Source organism: Sceloporus undulatus, chromosome 4 (assembly GCF_019175285.1).
Source record: "Sceloporus undulatus isolate JIND9_A2432 ecotype Alabama chromosome 4, SceUnd_v1.1, whole genome shotgun sequence".
NCBI lineage: Eukaryota > Metazoa > Chordata > Lepidosauria > Squamata > Phrynosomatidae > Sceloporus > Sceloporus undulatus.
In genome coordinates, this window is record NC_056525.1 from 202,247,485 (window position 1) to 202,267,187 (window position 19,703).

The following is a 19,703-nucleotide window of genomic DNA, read 5'->3' on the forward strand; positions in this document are numbered from 1 at the left end:
CTGGGCACTCCTGAGAGCAAATTTAACCTCAGAGTGTGATCCAAAATCGTCCATGTCTTTGAATTCAGTGTTTATTATGTATCTGAAAGGAAAGAATTAGCAGCATGAGCTTCCCAAAGCTGCTTCCTCAGATGCATAGTCTCTCAATTGATCCAAAATCTCTGTCTTTGAATTGTATTCTTAGTCTTATTATCGAAAGAAAGAAGTTGTCAGCATGAGCTTTCCCAAGCCTCGCTCCTCAGATGCATTTAGTCTCACAATGATCCAAAATCTGTTTTTAAATTGTATTCTTCTTCTCTATATATTATTATCTGAAAGAAAGAAGTTGGCACATGAGCTTTCCAAAGCCTGCTTCCTCAGATGCATTTATTGGCTCACAAGGTGATTCCAAAATCTCTGTCTGTTGAATTGTATTCTTATGTCTTATTTTATTATTATTAGTATCTGAAAGAAAGAAGTTGGCAAGCAGGAGCTTGTCCCAAAGCCTACTTCACTCAGATTGCATTTAGTCTCATAGGTGCACACAGATCTCTATAATGTAGAGTTATATTAATGGGTTTTTTTAAAAAATGTTAATATTTTTAGCTTAGTTGGTGATGCCTCCATTTTTATTGAATGCCCACTTTTTGGGTAAATTTTGTCCAGCTATTTGACCTACTACATACATTGGTCTACAAGATCCTGAAATTTGGGTTGGGCATTGTGATTTTATGATTTTCGTTGATGTAACTGTTATGGATTATTTTATGGACACCCCTTGATCCATAGAGAGAGGTGGGATAAAATTATAAATAATATATTTTCCCCCTACATTTCCCCGTTTGGTAGTAAGAATTATGGCAAACCCTACCCCAAAGGAGGCACATGAGTCACGTCACAACAACACCCCCATGTAAAACAGGGGTGTGCCAAGATGGCGACCACGGTGCGCAGTAGGACTCGAGGACATTAAAAAACATAGGGGCCCCAAATGTACTTCTGCCCCAGGGCCCCTAAGGCCTAGCTACGGGCCTGGAGTCAGTTTGCAAAGGGACCTATTATTATTGTTGTTGTTATTATTATGCAAAGACCTAGCTGTGTGAGTCAGTTGTCAAAGGGACCTGCCATATGAGGATGATGATGATGATGATGATGATGATGATGAATGATTAGCATGCAAAAGGCTAGCTGAGTGAGTCAGTTTGCAAATGCCCAACATGTGCTTTCGTGTGTGTTTTGGAGTGTGTTGGGGGGGGGGAGGGGGTGGCCAGAAGGGAAGTACATCGGCCATCTGTCCTAGGAAAATGCCAAAATGTCCTCCTTTGATCAGGCCTAAGAACAGCATTTTATATTAACATTTTAAAAAATAATCATTTTTTCGCATGTCCTCCAGTTTGTGAAACGGGCCCTACATTTGAAAATAATTGTGCTACTTTGTCCCACATTTGTCCCGGTTTGGAGGTTCCTGACTATGGCAACCCTAGGTGGTGAAGTATGTGCCCGATTATCTTCTGCTGTTGACAGTTAAGAATGGGTTAATATCGAACATCTGTATTGGCATAATGAGCTTTATATTTTTTTTTCTAATATTAAAAGCAGTCCTAGTTTTAATACTTGTGGTTTTGCATTGTAGCACATACTAAATAGAGTTTGTAAACTTGGATCATAATTTTGGGTCCATTTTTTAGCTCTGTAAATAACATTGTATTTAACACCCCTTGTACTCGTCTAAAATTGATTTAAAGCTGTCAGCCAGTGAGGGGAAAGTAGTTGAACTGATGTGTTGTTGATTTTAACATATCCGTTCAAGAAGTTCAAGGTTCCTAATGGATCTTTATAGCAGTAAGTAGAAAAAGACCTCTGGTGTAGACAGGTGGAGAGCGAATTCCACTAGAAATAGAAAATACTGGGCAGGATGGACCAGTGACCCTGAATCTCTGTATATCAGAATCCTTATATTTCAATCTTGGCTCCTACATTTGTCTTAGAAAGTTTTCTTGAGTTCTTTTAAAATGTTTTGTTGCATCCCTTCAAGGTGGAGTGATAGTTTTAAAAGTAGAATTAATAAGATAGCCATGTTATGAGCCTCCCAATGTAGGATAACTATTGATCTGGAAAGATTATAATTGCCTGTGTTGGTTTAGTTTTTGTTAGTGGGTCTGTGTATGGACTTTGTTATTTCATGGAGGTTTCTGTTTCGTTGTATAATTTTAAAAGTACCACAGCACAAAAGGGAACTGATCTCACCAAAATAAAGTACTGTTAAGTCCAATTTATGTTAATAAAAGAGATTTTAATGGTGTTCTTATATCTTCTATGAAATCAATTTGACTTCAAAGTCCTCAACTCTTCAGCTAAATAATTGTAACTTTAAGGCTGTAATCAAATCTAAGGATTCATTACTGGTGCAAAAATGAGACTTTAAGGTTGTTTTACATGACATGCCCCTGCTCATGTTGATATTACCGATACTTAGCATTATTTGGAATTCTTTGGTCACAGCTTTATCTTACTTAAATGTAGTATTTTGCACTAATTCAATTGTGCCTGCTTCTCTATTTCAAATATCTTACAGGAAAGAATTGATGACACCTTGTAAATAATATTAGTATTGCCAACAATTAAAACAATGGCTAGAAATAAAAATTAGTTTAGAAGGTGGACTTTTATGTAGCAGTAGTAATGTGATATCGAAGCATAAACCAACATTAAAACACTACTGAACAGGTTACAAAACCCACATATAAGTTGCCATGAGCCAGCCCAAAAAAATACATATGGGGCAGTCAGGAGTGCAGTTGCTAATTGGGCTGCTGCCTAGAAAGTGGTACACTTGGCTTCTCCTTAACGCTGGTGGGTTTGGCAGAAAGCCAGAGTTGGGGTAAGGTTGTTGTGAATGAAGCTGCAGTGTGGTTAGGGGGAGTTTAAAATGATTCAGGTTTTGGAAGTTATAATAAGTAGTGCAGAATGTTATTGGGTAGCAGATGTGAGGATATCTTTGCTTGTATAATTCGTTCCTTTAAAATACCATACAGCAAATTTGTCCTTGTTTTTTGTTAACTTGCAGTCATTTCTTCTTCTTCCTGCTTTTCAGTAATAAGTCTGTGACAACACAGCCACACACACCACAGCACAGAGAAAGTGATGAGATGTTAATAATAGCTGGCTCTTTGTTGATTTCTTTTTTATAGATGAGAGAATGGCGAGGAAGGTGGAACAGAAGAATTCTATGTAAATACAAAAACCTGTAAGTAATAGCCCCTAATAATTAAAATTCCTAGATTTTAGAAGTGTATTTTTATAGTTATCCGGGTTATGTAGTTCCAAGTCTAAGGTAGTTTCCTTGCATTGCAAAATGTGAACATGAATGGTGCCTGGAGTTAATTTATGCTGTCACTTTTTTTCTGTTCGTAGTATTTGTGTTGTGAAATAACCTAAATCCCTCGTTGTTTTACAGGGAGGTAGTGGTTTTTACAGAGGTTGTGTGCGCCGTAATCCTGGAGATCACAGAAGAAATTTATTAGCTAGTGAAGTATGAATAGCCATCTAATTTATTGGCAATACTGTTTAGCTGTGTCAGGCATGCCATAAAAGATTCAGTCATGGGGGCATGGAGCTCTGTCCAGACCACTGCCCTTTTACCTGCCAGGATTCTCCTTCTGTTATAAAAACTCTTAAATTTTCCCCCTTGTGTAATTATTGATCCAGTGCCTATAGCTTGTTTCTTGTGGTGAATGGCTGACGAAAGTACTGTTTGCCAACAGCTGCAGAATGTAAAGTGCAGTTTGACTGTGCACATTTAATTGTCATTACTGCGGTCTTCTATGGAGTTCCTGGAGTTTTAGTTTGTTGTGACAACCGAGAAGGCAGTTAAAGCGATGTCAAAGTATTATTAATTCTGTCAGTTGTAGCTACGGTCAAAGATTACGCTATATCAGTAAAGCTCTTTATCCTCTCTCTGGATATGCTGCTGTGGTTGAGATAAATAGTAAGAGTAAGAATAGGCAGGGCCCTAACAGAGGAATTGGTACTAAGGTGATTTAGTGGTGAAGCAGACAGGGTAGCCAGGACAGCCTCCTAAAGGTGGCTACACCGGACAGTTCATAAATGGGGCTGCTGCTGGGAAGTTGCCGCTTCTTTTGGCCCTGTCTGTTGTTGGGCCTTAGTTTATGCGTTTCTTTCTGAATATGCAGTAACAAAGGTTTTGGTCCTGCTTCCAGTCTACATTGGGCTTAAGATTGCTAAGGCACTTTACAGAGGTGCCCAAAAGGACGCGTCTGCTGGGCACCCCGTGGTTTGCTGCGTCCATGGTTGAACTGCAGCAGAGCAAACAGTGCGATTCCCTGGCGCAGCAAAAAGAACCCACAAAAGCGGGTTCTTGTTTGCGGAGTCGGTTTATGACGCCACAAGCGCCAATGGCGGCACTTGAGGTGTCATTACCGAGTGCCGCGACATGCTCATGCTAACCGTCGTCGACGTCAAAATGGTGCAGCGCCCTCGTGGTATATGGCGGCTGGCCATTTTGATGTCCCAGTTACGTCCTGTGAGGGGGGTGAGGTCGCTGAAATTTGACCTGCGTCCTCGGCCAACCCCCTATGGACGTACTGGGGGCGTGGCAAAGGCCTGTGTAAGAACGGGCCTAAGAATCACATTTTTGGGTCCCATCTACTTGTTCTTTTGGCCACAGCTGGGTGTTGAATTTAAGCTCTTCCGAAAATAGAATGCAACTCAGAGATACGGTAGTATTTGAAATGTGGGCTTGGACTTAAAAAGGATTCCCGCCATCGTCTGCGTCTCTACAAACTAAGTCCAGTAGTAAGTTTCTGGATAGTGTTGCGTCTAGAGAAAGAAAGCAAATCCTAGTCGTGTTAGCTGAGGGTGGTGTTGGTTATAATGGCCCATATAAGTTGGGCTTGTTAAGTTAAGAGTAGCAATATGATGAGAGACCACCTAAGAGTTCGTCGGTTTAGTGGATTGCAAGCCTTGTTGCTGGTAGTCAGTGGTGATCCTCGGGATACGAAATAACCCAGGTTACGAATTTTGTCGGGATACGAAAAAATCCCTAGGGGATTTATTGTTTTTCGGGGTTACGAAAAGTTTGTGTCGGGTTTACGAAAAAACTACCTCCGGCGCTATTTTAAATTGGAGTCCGCGGCAAGGAGGCCGCGGCTTGTTTTTCCCCATTAGCGACGCTATGGGTTGTTCGGCTTACGAGGCTTTTTTTGGGTTACGAAAAGCGGCCGAGGAACGAAGTATTTTCGTAAGCCCGAGGCCACCACTGTAGTTTGTTTACTGCATTGGATTTGCCTTTGGTGGTCTCATTCCAACTCTGATGTCTATGATTTACTGATGTACTACTACTACTACTGTCTATCTTTCTGCTTCTCAAAATTCTAATATATAGAAAGACTATTAACCCGGTTTGTTGCCTAACAGAAGGCTTAATCTGGATGCCTTTGTTCAATCTATTTTTTATTTAAATATGGTTTAATAGCTTCATGTGGTGAGAACGTATGTGTGATTGAATGGGGAAATGGTACATTCTGATTTTTACTTTAATTACATAGCAAGTAGAGGTATTTGTTATGATAAGAGTTATTAGCTGTGACGATATCGTTGTGATATATTAGCTGTGACACTGCATGCTGGAGGATTGTTTTTTGTTTTTTGCTTTTTTTTGTCATTTTGGACTTCTAAGCTTCTTACGCCCTTCACTGTCAGTGTGGGGGCATGCTGTGGTAAGGATTGTAGGCTGCCGGAGGTGTGGGCGAATACAAACAAAAAATTAAGAGATTTAAGAGTGCGTTGGGTTGGCAAGGGGCAAAATAAGTTTTCCGTTTCAGGAGTGGTATGGTGATGGGTGTGGGGGGGGTTTTGTGTGGGTGGGTTGGTAGGGGGAGGTGGCGGGTGGGTTAAATGGCCTGAGGTTAGTTGTAAACTAGGTTTGGATACAAACGGGATAGCAAATCACGGGTGAGGAAGGTGATTTGCCATCGATCATGAGTAGAAGGGTTATGTTGCAAGTAGTGACATGTCCAGGGTGTTCCGTTTGCTGAGGATAGACTTGGGAAACCTTAGAGCGGAAGTGTACAACTGAAGGTGCAACTGAGGATTGTAGGCAAGAAGTTTAACGGGCGGAGATAGTGAGGGAACATCCCACGGGGAGCACATTATAGCGAGTTTGTTTGGCGAGAGTAGTGTGTGTGGGGGTGCTCCGGCGTGGGTGAGGGGTCGCGCGCGTGTGAGTGGGGAAGTCATGGTATCTTGTCAGCGGAGATACTCGTGAAGTGCGCCAGATACAAGGATAGGATGGTGGGAGTGCGGGGTGAGAGCGGGGTTCCCAAGGGGCGGAGGGGGGGGGGGGGCCGTAGCCAAGTTGGGCCAGTGATTTGTGGGGCGCGGCAACATGAGGTTGGTGCGGGGAGGTATAGGTGGCGGAGCGGGTGCGTGGGTGGGCGCGACCTTTGTGTAAATGGCACCAGTAGGAGTAAAATTGTGACGGGCGCTGTGAAGGTGAAATTATTATGGGGGCTTGCGTGGTAGTGCGGAGATGAGAGTGAGTAACTTTTGTCTGGTGGCGCAAAGACGTTGTGGAACGACGGTCGGAGGCTTGGCCATTTGCAGGAGTCGTGTGCACCATTGCGCGCGCATATATTGTGGGCCCCTCAAAAGCATGTGAAAGTGTTGTGGATTACCGTTATTGCAAAGGCTACGCTAGTGGTTGATTTATTGTTAAGGTGTATGTTTGGTGTGTTCCAGGCTGGAATGTGGCTTCCAAATAGAGGAGGTAGGCTAGTGGTGGAATGAATAACTATAATAGGGGGGTCCATTTTTGCTTGTTAAGTTCTGAAGTGCAGCTGATTAGTGGTCGCACAATATTTGCAGTATGGTTTGGTGATGTTTCCATTGCGGGATGTTCACGCACTGAGAGAGTAGGGAAGGGTTGCTTTCCATTTGCGCAGACACAGGTTGGTGGGGGCTAACAGTTTTTTGGCGTTATGCGTAGAAGATTGGTTAGTGGTGATTTGTGTTTTACCAATCCTAAGAAATTATGAAGGTGTTGTAGACAGTGAAAGAATCATCGGGAAGATAGTTGTTATTCTGTGTGGGGATTGGATACTGTGTGGGGAGAAGCATTGGAATGCTGATGTGTTAACGACCAGTGTGGGGCTTGGCAACCGGCAGAACAGGGAGCGAAGACTGGTGAAGTGGAGGCAACGGGACGTGAGAGGGGGGAGACCATGGTGTCCCGCGTAAACCTGTCGCGGGCGGCGGGTTGCTGGAGTGAGTGGGGTGAGGATGTTGCCAGCAAGTGGAAATGACGATAGGCACTAGGCGTGCCACTAACAAAGACTGAGGTCTTGCTACACAGTGACGTAGCCAGGTGGGTGGGAGTGGGTTCCAACCGCCGCCGGCCGGTGAAGACCAAAAAACGGTATCCGGTGATCACTCAGGCGGACCAAGAAGGGTATCCTAGGTGGGAGGTAAGGGCAAAGGGGCGGGCAAAGTGTGTCTAGGGCGCTGTTTCGCCAGAGAGACACATTCTTCCTGTCGTCGGGGGAGGGGGTTGGAGTGTTCCCTGGTGTCTTTCTGGGTAAACAAAAAAACAACAAAGCAGAACGGGGCGTTGCGCCCAGCAATAAGGAAGTGGCTGTGGTGGTTGGGGCGGACAGAAGAGGGCAGTCGGCACATGAAGCCTCCGCCAGTGTCGTGGAGAGAGAGAAAAACCCCGGTCCGGCACTGGAAGGGAACAAAAATACCTTCGCCGCGGTACTGCCACAAAGCGCGTTACAAGAGGTGGAAGAGCACCGGTCCTGGGGATCGAGCCGGCCTTGAGCCCACGTGCTCTTGGCTTGCGTTGGGCTAATTGGCTGGCCGTGCAAGGGGGGCGTCTTGAACGGGGGGGGGGGGGTGCGCGTGTCAGCGCGAGCAGGAGGAGGGACGTGTGTGTGTGCCGGGGCTGGGGAACTGTCGCCCCACTGGGGCGGGGGGGCTGTTGTTGAAGAGAGGGGGCGCAAGAGAGACGGCACAATGAAAGAAGCGATCAGAAGGAAAGGGGTGGAGGCTTTGGGTACAGGGACTTGGCCCAGCACCGTCGCGGCGACTACCTGGCTGACCGACGGCTCACCGAGTGCAGGCGAGCGACGGGTGCGAAAAAGAGTGAAATGTTATGTATCCGCATTTCAGTCATAGGTCTCAGATAGTGGCTATCAAGACCCAGTGATACGGAGGCGCGCAGCTGTGTGGGTAATGATAGAACACAGTCTGGGCGGGGAAGAAAAGAGATCAAGGCGATACAAAGCAGACTAAGTCAAGAGCACCGAGTTTGTGTTACGGAGAACCCGTTGGTCAAAAGGTGACCAGGTTAAAATCATCAAAAGAGAGTTGGTAAGTCCAGCGCAGTCGGACGAGAAGGGTTAAGGAAAAACATTCGGGAAAGGAGTAGCGTGCCGCAGGTGTGCCAGAAATAAGTTGGTTCACTGGATAGACTTAGAGCAAGCAGCCCGGGCAGTGAGAAAAAAAAAGTATTTCCCTGGTCGAACTGCTACAGTAGTATCCTGTTCACGAAAAGTCTATGCCAAGTAAGTAGATGTTGGCAAGAGTCAAAACCATTTGTGTGAGGTGTGGGATTTGAGTGGTTTTTTCGAGTCGTCCCTTGAGCCCCGTGTAAACACCAGCACCCTGAAGAAGTGAGGTCCGACAGTGCCGTAGGGGTGGTTACGTGTGAGGGGGGGCTAAGATCAGCATACTACAGTCAAGAGATAAGTCAGCAGATGCGGTTATAGAGGACCATCAAGCAGCTGGAAACCACATCCTGCAAAGATCTAAAACCAATGGCCAGATTTGGGGGAGGAACAGGAAGTGGTCCAAGCTGCGAGAGAAGGGAAGCATAATAAGTCGGGTGCCAGACCACTCTGAAATGTTCAGATATCGTACTTTGGGTGCATGCCACTTTTGTAGACAATAGTATTTGGGAGAATACCATGTAGTTCCCTGGAGCCACAAGGTGTTCAGTTTCAACAACTAGAGCGCAGGCTATTTTTTTAAAAAGTATCGCAGACCCAGAACTTAGGCCAGTTGTGATAGTTCAGTATGGGGAGAAGGTTTGAGCTGAGGTAGGACAAGTCATTTGTGATGCCCCCATTCTAAGAAACGTGTACTATACACTTCGGACGCATGAGTTACATACATAAATAAGAGGGTGTTGTGGTAAGATAGCAATAGCTTGTAAAACATAAGAGGGAAATTCCCATGCATGATTTTTCTAGTGGCCTTTAATTTCCTTCTGAAATAACTGTAAAACTGATATACAGGCAATTAGGCAACTTCGTGTACATATTGTTTACAGTACTGTAGCATACATGGCTCCAGTTCTTTATTGCAAGCTGCAGTCTTCAGAAGAAGTGTAAATGCATTGCATGGGTAGAAGCCTTTTAGTTGCGCATTAGTGAATTGGTAAATTTCAACTCCATTAAAAATATCTTAACATTCTCGTGCAGTAAAGAGTTTCACGTACAGTATTGAGGCCAGTTAAACAAAGCCTAGGTGGGAAGGGGGGGTCGCGGGATCTTCCTCATGGGGAACTTGTTGCTGATTGTCACATTTCAATTAACGGTTAAGTTTGGCAAAGTATACTTTATGTATACTATAAACTGTCCCCCCATTTTTACTTTACAGAAAATCCAAAGATTTGTGTCGTGCTTTTATTTTTGTATGGTTTAATATCCATAAAACAGATAGATGATGAACTCGTTATCCGGATTATGTTGAAGTTGATCGAATAATGGTATTTTCATATGCAAGGATGGAATGGAGAGGTAGGTACATGTGTATTTAGTAAGGGTGTTCTTTAGAATAGTTTGTAATACAGGACAGCTGCTATTTTTCATGCTCTCAACAGATGCTGGCCAAAACTTGCTATAGGTTCTTGCCTATTTAGTTGTAAATGTTAAATAAGGTTAAAAACATTCAGATTCTTTATCCAGCCACAAAACTTATTTATTACCTACTTGTTAAAAATTACTACGTTTAGCAAAGACAGCAGATTCAGAAATATCAAACTACGGATTTTCATGCATTGGTGCAGTATTGAAACTCACAACCGTGAGTAATTGGTATGCATCCCATTGAATATTTTAAGCTTTGTATGTGACAAAAAATTAACGACAAAGCAGACCTCTTTTTAAACGGAATTCTTCGAAGGAATTCTGAGAGGATGATTGAGGCCCTCCCCATGAAGCACCCGGTGGTCCCCATGACTGTCTTTAAAGGGTAGGAAACCTCCCCCCATGGGAACAGGTTTCCATGTGAAAAGGGAACACGATATGGAAAGAAAGAAAATCAATGGTGACTGTCCGCAACAACAGGGGATAACCCAAGTAGCAAATAAATTATGGTGGTAATTATTAATAATTGTCTTGCTGTGGCAAATGTTATACCATTTGCATTATCAGAGTATCTAGTATATTGATTAAATATTATCGCTGTAGGGTTCATGTAACATACAAAATACTTCCAGTCTGAACGAATAAGGCCGTGGTGTGAATAATTGCGAAATAGTAAAACTTAATATCTAAAGTGTAGTTCCCAAACTTTGGTCTCCAGATGTTTGGGCTTCAGCTCAGAAATTCTAATTGTTGCGCTATCGGCTAGGCTGTCTTTGGAGTTGAACTCAAAAATACTTGGAGACCAGAGTTGGAACCACACCCTAAGGCAACAGACTTATCTGATCTTGGAGGCTAGCGCAAGTTCAGTGTATTGTTTACTTGGATAGACACCAGGCTAGTATCAAAGGCAGGAACTGACAAACCACACCTCGAGTATTTCTTGCCTCAGAAAACCCATGAAATTCATGGGATCGACTTGAAGGACCTACTCTTCACTCAACACAGATGTACACGTAGGGGAACACTCATTTATTGGTTCTGCTCTGTTCTGTTTGAACTTGGTAAAAGTTTAGGGCTTTGTCCCTTTATGACCACCCTTCAGCAAGGACGACAGGCGTGCGGAGAAACGTGGTCCTATTTATAGAAAAGAAAATAATTTTTAAAATATCATTGATATGGTTTAATTAAAGGTCATTTTAGATTGGAGCGGGTTGTTGTGAATAGGGTATGGGCTGTGGGTGGGTGTGTGTGTGGGGCTTCAAGGTTTGTCCAACATGGGGACCTTAAGCCAGATCATGAAGTCTTGGCAAGAGGTGCTCAGGGGAGGTGTGCATTGCGATCCCTCCAAAGCTGAGAGAGTTTGGCGTTCATAGTCCCCAGTAGTATGTCATGGCCAAGCAAGTTCAACCTCTCTCCAGAGTGTGTTGGATGGCCACGATGTCATGATCTGAAGTTAGATGTGTTTGATAAATTTATATGGAACGTTCAGTTGTCATAAGGGATTCAGTTTCCAAGCTTTTTGTGTCTGAAATAGAACGCCACGGTTGGAAAATAGCGTGAGGCAGATGAGAATACATGGCGTGCAAATGTCATATATCTCAGCCACTGAGTAGTGAAGTTGGTTGCTACTAAAATAAAGTGGTAATAAAATAGAGGGAGGAGTCGACGTGCCTGCAGTGTCTGCTAAGATGAAAGCTGTGGTAGGAGAGAAGCACATAATCATTTTCGATTCAATCTACTTTTTTCTTTTAATTAAAACCAAGCCCGTGACTCATTAGCGGTGAAAGGGTGTGCACCCATAGGAAGACCACATGGGAATTAAAGCAGCTGATAGAGATCAAGCAAGATTAATAATGTGAGAAAAATGGCTAAGGGCCAGAAACAGCACGTTGGTAAAACGAATCTTAGGAGAGATATACCAAAAAAAATAGCATAGTAGGGGGGTCTGGGTGGAACAATAAATAGTGGCTGTAGTGAAACAGGAGCGACCACCTGCGTGACTGGAAGAAGTCAGAGAGTTCCAGGAAATAAAAAACAACAACAAACTCAGGGATAACCAGTGTGGAAGGAGAAACTGGCTATCTTCAACGTACAACACGTATGGTAATTGAACAAATAAAAGAATAATGCGTTGTTTACTGTTGAAACTTAGTATTCTGCACTATTTTAAAATTGGGGATTTTAAAAAGTAATGTGCTGACATGAACAAAAGATAGTGAGGTGCCAATGAACCAGTGAAAAAACAATAGGTATAAAATTGGAATTATGGTGGCTTCTTTGCTGGATAGTATCAGATAAAGGAGCAACTGTGCTTAATGAATACCAGGGAGAGTGAAGGAACTTCATCGGTGACAATGGGAATTTATTGCAGGCGAAACGGCATTTTAAGGCAGAGTGAAATGGGATGGGGAAAACACCACGATACATTCTCTATGAGATATTTAAAAGAATCCATGGTCCGTTTTTTGTGTATGGCCCAACCACATCCCCAATTTGGGGAAAGGAATCCGTGACCGGGACAGAGTTTGGAAGTTGGATCAGGGGAGTCAAGCCAGCCGACGGATGCAGTCGTATGAAATGGACTTCAAATGATGCCATAAACCTATGTACAAAGACTCTACAGACGGTGGAGTGTTCCGGGCACATCGAGAAGATGAGTGATAGAAATTAGAGGTTAGAGGAATAGATGGGATGCCAAGGAGGCTTCTGGGAACACAGATTTCAGAAATCGTAAAATTCTAGAGTTGGAAGAGACCACAAGGGCCATCCAGTCAACCCCTGTGCCGCTGGAACTCTCAATCAAGCATCCCTGACAAGGGGCCATCAAACCCCTGTTTAAAGACCTCCAGGGAAGGAGACTTCACTACACCCGGGGAGTGTGTTCCAGGTCGAACAGCACATACGGTCAGGAGTTGCTCCAAATTTGAGGGGACTCTTACCGGTAGCTTGCATCCATTGTTCGTGGTCCGGTTTGCCCTCCTCCCCAAATGACGCCTCCAAATATAAACAGGGCTACCATACACCCTTAACCTTCTCTTCTCCAGGCTAAACATGCCAGCGCTCCAACGTGTCTTCATAGGACATGGCCCAGCCTCACCATTTTATTCCCCAACTTTGGACCACACCAGTACACAGCCTTTTGAGTTGGGGGGCCCAGAACTGACACAATATTCCAGGGGGGCCTGACCAAAGCAGAAGAGTAGGGGCACATTATGTCCGTTGACTAGCGGCTAACTTTTAGGAGGCAGCCAAATTGCAGGGCCGGCCTGTAGGCGCCACAGTGGCACTGGAGTTGAACTCATCAACGTGGCGGGGAGCCGAGCCCTGTCACTTGAAAAAACAGGCAGGAAGAAATACAAAAAAGGGAAAACCATCAGGGGAGCACCAAGTGGCGGCAAAAAGGCAATGTGATGTGGGTCCAGTGTGAAGCACATACAGACCCCGAAATCGGATGGGTTAGGGAATGAAGGACTTGTCAAAAAGTGAAAAGGCAAAAGGGCAAACCAAGGTAACAGCTCGAACGCCAAAAAGCAGACCCAAAAAAAAGGCCAAACTCCCCATAAAGAAGGGAATCCTTCATACACACAGAGAGAAACCTTTCCTTAAACAAGGAGTGATATTTCCTCTCTCCATCTCACCACCAGTGCCCTAATGGGCAGCGACTGACGACTCACACAAGCTTTTTCCTGGCTGAAGTGAGCGGGTGGAAACTACCTCACTTCTGCTCACTCGGTGTGGTGCGGGCAAGAAAGAGGAGAGAGGAAAAAGCTGCTAGAAACTATATGGCAGCCAAGTGAAATTAGTGGGGCAGGCGGGGAGCGGTTGACGGGATCATGGCAAAAAAGCAGGTGTGTGTAAACTCACAAAGAGTAGAACTGGAATGGTATTTTCCTCCTCTATCCCTGGCCAGTGCAAGAGAAGTAAAAGCGGGGGTTGAGACAAAGGAAAAAAGCAGCACCAGGACCACAGCTGCCTGTGAGGGGGAAAAAAGGAGAGAGTAGGGAAATTATACATCAGCAAGGGGCCCGTGGGGGACTACATCCGCTTGTCGGCCCTAAGAGTGGACCATGGTCAAATAGACGGTTCTGGGGATAATTTAGAATGGTTGAAAGGACAAGTCGTCAAAAGTAGTCATCAGATATCAGGGGAATACCTGTAATTGTTTTAAGAATGTCGACATGCAGAAAAATGGCTGCAAGGAAGCTTTCACTGTTTCTCTCCCCCACCCCACCCACGTTAAATCAAATTCATGTATCTGGATTCCCTGTTTATTAATGATGCACTTTCCCCACACACCTTCAGCACATGCACCTTTTTGTGTCAGACCATGCAGTAAGATTGAGTCTGGTATATGGCAAGGGTACATATGCTGAGGGCAGGCTGTACTTCTAAAACTCTTAAAAGAAGGGGTTAAAGAGGAGTGTAGAGTGTTTCAAACTGTTCTGAACAAAAAAGTGTCTGGCTTGGGGCGACATTTCATTATATCTTATCAGTGGTCTACAATAGAATTAGAGTAAGATGCTGTGCAAGGCCTAATAATAAATAATATAATTTTTATGTAAGACCGCTATTCGCAATGATATAGCGTGTAACAGTAAAATTGCAAAAACAATACATAAATTGCAAGGCCCCTCCCCCTCAGATGGGGGTTGGAGAGGGCTCTTTTCTTCCAGCCAGGCCTCTCCCCCTCAGAGTGTGGTTGGAAGGGCTCTTTGTCTTCCAGGCCAGGCCTCTCTCCCCCTCAGAGGGGTGTTGGAGGAGGGCTCTTTTCTTCCAGCCAGCTCTCTCCCCCCAAGATGGTGGTTTGAGGAGGGCTCTTGTCTGCCCAGGCCAGGCCTCTCTCCCCTCAAGATGGTGGTTGGAGGAGGGCTCTTTGGTCTTCCAGCCGGCCTCTCTCCCCCTCAAGATGGTGGTTGGAGGAGAGCTCTTTGTCTTGCCAGGCCTGCTCTCTCCCCTCCCCAAATGTGGTTGAGGAGAGCGTCGTTGTCTCCAGGCGTGGCCTCTCTCCCCCTCAATGTTGGTTGAGGAGGGCTCTTTGTCTCCAGGCCTGCCTCTCTCCCCCACCAAAATGGGTGTTTGGAGGAGAGCCATCTACCTACCACCTGTCAGGGCAGCATACATAACTATAGAACTTATAATGGATATGGATCTCCAACCCTCGTGTAGAGTCTTCAAAGACTTTCATTGCCCTCTAGGCAGATTTCTTTTTATGATGCGATCGTTGCCAATGGGGGTCCAAGATATTTCTTAAGAAGTAAGAATTCTTCCTAAGTTTAGGGAGATGGGAATCCTCTCTTGTTTATGTTATTTTGTTAATTTGGGGTGTGGGGGTTTTTGGGATGTGTATTTTGTTAATTTGTAAAATATCCATTAGTTGGCTGTTCTTTGGAGCACAGTTGCCATGTTTTCTTTGTGAGCACAAGCATCGGAACACATGGGGTTGGAATGCTGACTGGTATAGAAATACTATTGCTAGGGGCTGACGTACTTCGGCGTGGACGGCTACTAACACGTTGGATGCTACTTGCAAGAAGACATATGCTAAAGTATGGGCAGATGATTTGCTCCTTCTTCTCTCCCTTGGGTTCCATACAACTTCCAGTGTTAAGAATTCGTAGAAGCAACACAAAAACCCTGTAGATGTAAGGAGCTAATGTTTAACATAATCCAGCACACACAACAGTGCAGCCTCTGTGAATCTTAAATTAATATGTGCCTAAAGAAGCTTAATCTGATGCCTTTGTTCAATCTATTTTTAATTTAAATATGTTTATAGCATTCATTTTGAGAAACGTAGTGTGATTAATGGGGAAAATGTACATTCTGATTTTTACTTTAATTACATACAATTAAGTATTTTATATAAATATTAAGCTGTGACTATATATTTGATATATTACTGGGACACTGCATGCTGGAATTGTTTTTTGTTTTTGCTTTTTTTTTTCATTTTGACTTCTAGCTCTTACCTTCACTGTCAGTGGGCATCTGTGGAAGTATTGGACAAAGATAGGCGAATACAACAAAAAATTAAGAGATTTAAAGCAAAGCAGGGGCAAAATAAGTTCCTTTCAGAGGTATGTAGATTTTATTTTGGTGATATATTTTAAATCCTATTATTGTAAACTAGGTGACAGATACTCATATTAGTTCATCTCATGATTATTGATATGCATTCCAGTGTTCCTTTTGCTGAAAACTTTGAAACCTTCAACTGATACTGAATGTGTCAATTTACCAGATATTGGGAACAGTCACTGGGAGCACATTATAGCAGTTTTCAGATGTTTGTGCTCACTCCCCATTCATTTCTTGTCACAAAATATCCCATACAAATATTAATCTATACGTCCCACCCCACCCCAGTTTTGGGCCCAACATAGTTTAGAGGAGATTATCTCCTGTGGACACCTTTTAAATGGCACCATAGATAAATTGAGACTAGAATACATTCTTGATGGCTGTGCTTCAATATAGAACTGTTTTCTGTAGCAATACTTTTGGAAGCACTGCAAAACTTCCCTGTTCATGCTGGGCACCATGTCCCAAGATAATGTCTGCAAAACATGTGGAAAGTTTTGTGATACCTTAATTCAACTGACTTCTATTGTTTTATTGTTAGAGATTAGTTTTGTTCCATTCTGTGAATCTTCCAAATAGAATAAGCTATTTGAATAAGTAACTTATAAATATTGGGGTCATTTTTGCTTTATTAAATGTTCTGAATGCACTGATTTAGGTTCCACATATTTGCATATTTTTTTGATTTTTCCATTTCTTTATTATTCACTCCACTAAATAGGAAGTTGCTTTTTCCAGTTCCAGACATGTTTGTTCTAACTAGTTTTAGTGCTTAAATTGTTAGTTATTTGGTTTTTACCAATCTCTAAAAAATTAAGAGAATTGTTGTAGACATAAAGAGAGATGGAAATATTTTATTCTGGATTGTAATACTTTTTAACATTGAGATTATACTGTTGTACACTACATTGTTGGTGCTTTTTCAACCAGCAGACAGTACAAAACTTTTTAATGAATCACACGTAGACTGTCCCGAAACCTTCCTTCCTGAAAGAGGTGTGATAATTTCAGCAACTAAATGACCTACACTTTGCTTGCTCACAAACAAAAATGGACATGAGTCTTGCTTACAACAGGTACAGTATCCATGGGGATTTGGTTCCAACCCCCCCTGTGAATACCAAAAACGTTACCTGTGATCAACTGCAGTCAGACCAAGAAGTGATCCTAGGGGAGTAGCAGAGGTAGCAGAGACAAGGCTTGGACACCAGGAACACATTCTTCCTGCTTCGTCTGTGATGATTTTCTTTCTTTCTTTTTTAACAAAAAAACAAACAGAAGCAGAAGCTGGCTTGCTCCCAGCAATAAGAATGTGTGTCTGGTGTTTGGCTGACAGAAATCAATCTCACCATGAAGCCTCAGCCAGAATTTAAACCCCTTCCTCACTCCCTTTCCCACCTTTACACCACAAAGCCTTAGCAAGATTTTAAACCCCTTTCCTGGTGATCTACCTCCTTACCCCACTCCTGCTGCTTCTCTATTGCTGTCCTGCAAGGTGGATCAGTGAGACTTCCTTCAACTGACAGGAGGAGGTGTACATTTTTCCTGCTGGAAACAAGCCACCCACTGCTTTTGCTTTTTGAAGGAAGTAGCAGAATCGTCACAGCTGAAGCATGAAGAATGTGTGCTTTGGTACCTGGACTTTGCCCCGTCACCTCCGCTACTACCCTGGGACCACTTCTCAACCTGGTTGCAGTCAATCACAGTTAAAAAAAATTAAATGTTTCTTCATTTCAATCCATGTTTCTCAGATATGTGGCTATCAAACCCATGGATACTGAGGGCCCACTGTATATAATAAACACATTCTTTATTCGGTAAGGAAAAGAGATCAAGGCTGATACAAACAAATAGATCCAAGTAGCACCTAATTTTGTGTGTACTTATAACCCTTTTGTCAAAATGACCATTTTAAATCAACAAAATAGGTTGTAAATTCACCATGCTTGAGCTGATAATTTTTGGTAAGTGAAAAACTAAACTGGAAGGATATTCCCAGTCCAAAATAGTTCACTGGATATGACTTGGCAACAGCCCTGGCAATTGAGAAAAAAAAAGGATTTCCTTTCAACTGCTACAGTATAATCCTTTCAAGAAAATCTATGCCAATAATAGATTTGGCAAGAGTCAAAACCATTTGTTGAGGTGTGGATTTGAGTGTTTTTCATCTCCCTTGAGCCCCTTGTAAACACCAGCACCCATGAAGAAAGTGAGGTCGACAGTGCCTAGGGTTACAGTGTTGATGGCTAAGATCAGCATACTACATCAGAGATAAATCAGCAATGCTTATAGAGTAGCCATCAAGCTAGCTGGAAACCACATTCCTGCAAAGATTTCTAAAACCAATTGTTTCCAGTAATTTGGGGTAGGAACATTAGAAGTGGTCCAATGCTCTGATAGATAAGGGAAGCATAATATAGTCGGTGCCAGACCACTCTGAAATTTCAGATATACGTACTTTGTGTGCCATGCCACTTGTTTTAGACTAATTATTATTTGGAGAATACCAGTATTTCCCTGGAGCTCACAAGGTGTCAGTTTCAACCTTTAAGAGCATGCATGATTTTTTAAAAAGTATCCAGTACTCCATAACTTAGGCCAGTTGTATATTTCAGTATTGGGAGAATTTGAGGCTGAGGTGAAGTTTAACAAGTCATTTGGTGATTCCCATTCTTAAGAAACTGTACTATACACTTCTGACGCATGATTACATATCATAAATAAGAGGGTTGTTGGTAAGATAAGCAATAGCTTTTAACATAAAGAGGGAAATTCCCATGCATGATTTTTCTAGTGGCCTTTTAATTTCCTTCTGAAATAATCTGTAAAACTGATTTATACAGCAATTAGGCAACTTCTGTACTTATATTTTTACAGTACTTAGCATACATGGCTCCAGTTTCTTTATTGCAAGCTGCAGTCTTCAGGAGAATGTTAAATGCATTGCATGGTATAAGCCTTTTTGATTGCTCATTAGTGAATTGTAATTTCACACTCCATTTAAAATATTCTTAAACATTCTCGTGCAGTAAAAGGTTTCACACAGTAATTAAGAGGCCCAGTTAACAAAGTCTGAGAAGTCCGATTCCCTCATGGGGAACAATTTTGCTGAATTGTCACATTTCAATTAACATGTTAAGTTTGCCAAGTATACTTTATGTATACTATAAACTTCCCCCCATTATTTACTTACAGAAAATACAAAGATTTCTGCTTTTATTTTTATGCTTTTTTATCCATAAACAGATAGATGATGAACTCTTTAATCCTGATTATGTTGAAGTTGATCGAATAATGGATATTTCATATAGCAAGGATGGTAATGGAGAGGTAAGTACATGTTATTTTATGAGGTTGTTCTTTAGAAATAGTATTAGTAATACATGACATGCTCTATTTTCATTTGCTCTCAACAGATGCTGCCAAAAACTTGCTATATGTTTTCTTGCCTATTTTTAGTTGTAAATGTTTAAATAAGGTTAAAAACATTCAGATTCTTTATCCAGCCACAAAATACCTTATTTATTTACATCTGTTAAATTTAATACTAATGTTAGCAATATGACAGCAGATATTTCAGAATATATATCAAACTACTGATTTTTCATTGCATTTGTGCAGTATTGAAACTCACAATCCTTGTTTATGTAATATGGTATGCATTCCTCATTTGAATATTTTTAAGCTTTGATGTGACATAAAAATTAACGTTTACAAAGCAGGCCTCTTTTTAAACTGAATTCTTCTGAGGAATTC

At 42.6% G+C, this 19,703-nt stretch overlaps 1 protein-coding gene across 1 annotated transcript in view; it reads left to right on the plus strand.

Annotated features, from left to right (window-relative positions):
- The window catches only part of CHD7 (chromodomain helicase DNA binding protein 7), a 190,702-nt gene that overhangs the window by 112,710 nt on the left and 58,289 nt on the right, over positions 1–19,703 (plus strand). The window contains exons 8-11 of the mRNA XM_042463426.1: positions 200–205; positions 3,178–3,230; positions 15,829–15,943; positions 19,194–19,277. Coding sequence (XP_042319360.1) covers positions 200–205; positions 3,178–3,230; positions 15,829–15,943; positions 19,194–19,277 — 258 coding nt within the window. The remainder of the gene's footprint in view (positions 1–199; positions 206–3,177; positions 3,231–15,828; positions 15,944–19,193; positions 19,278–19,703) is intronic.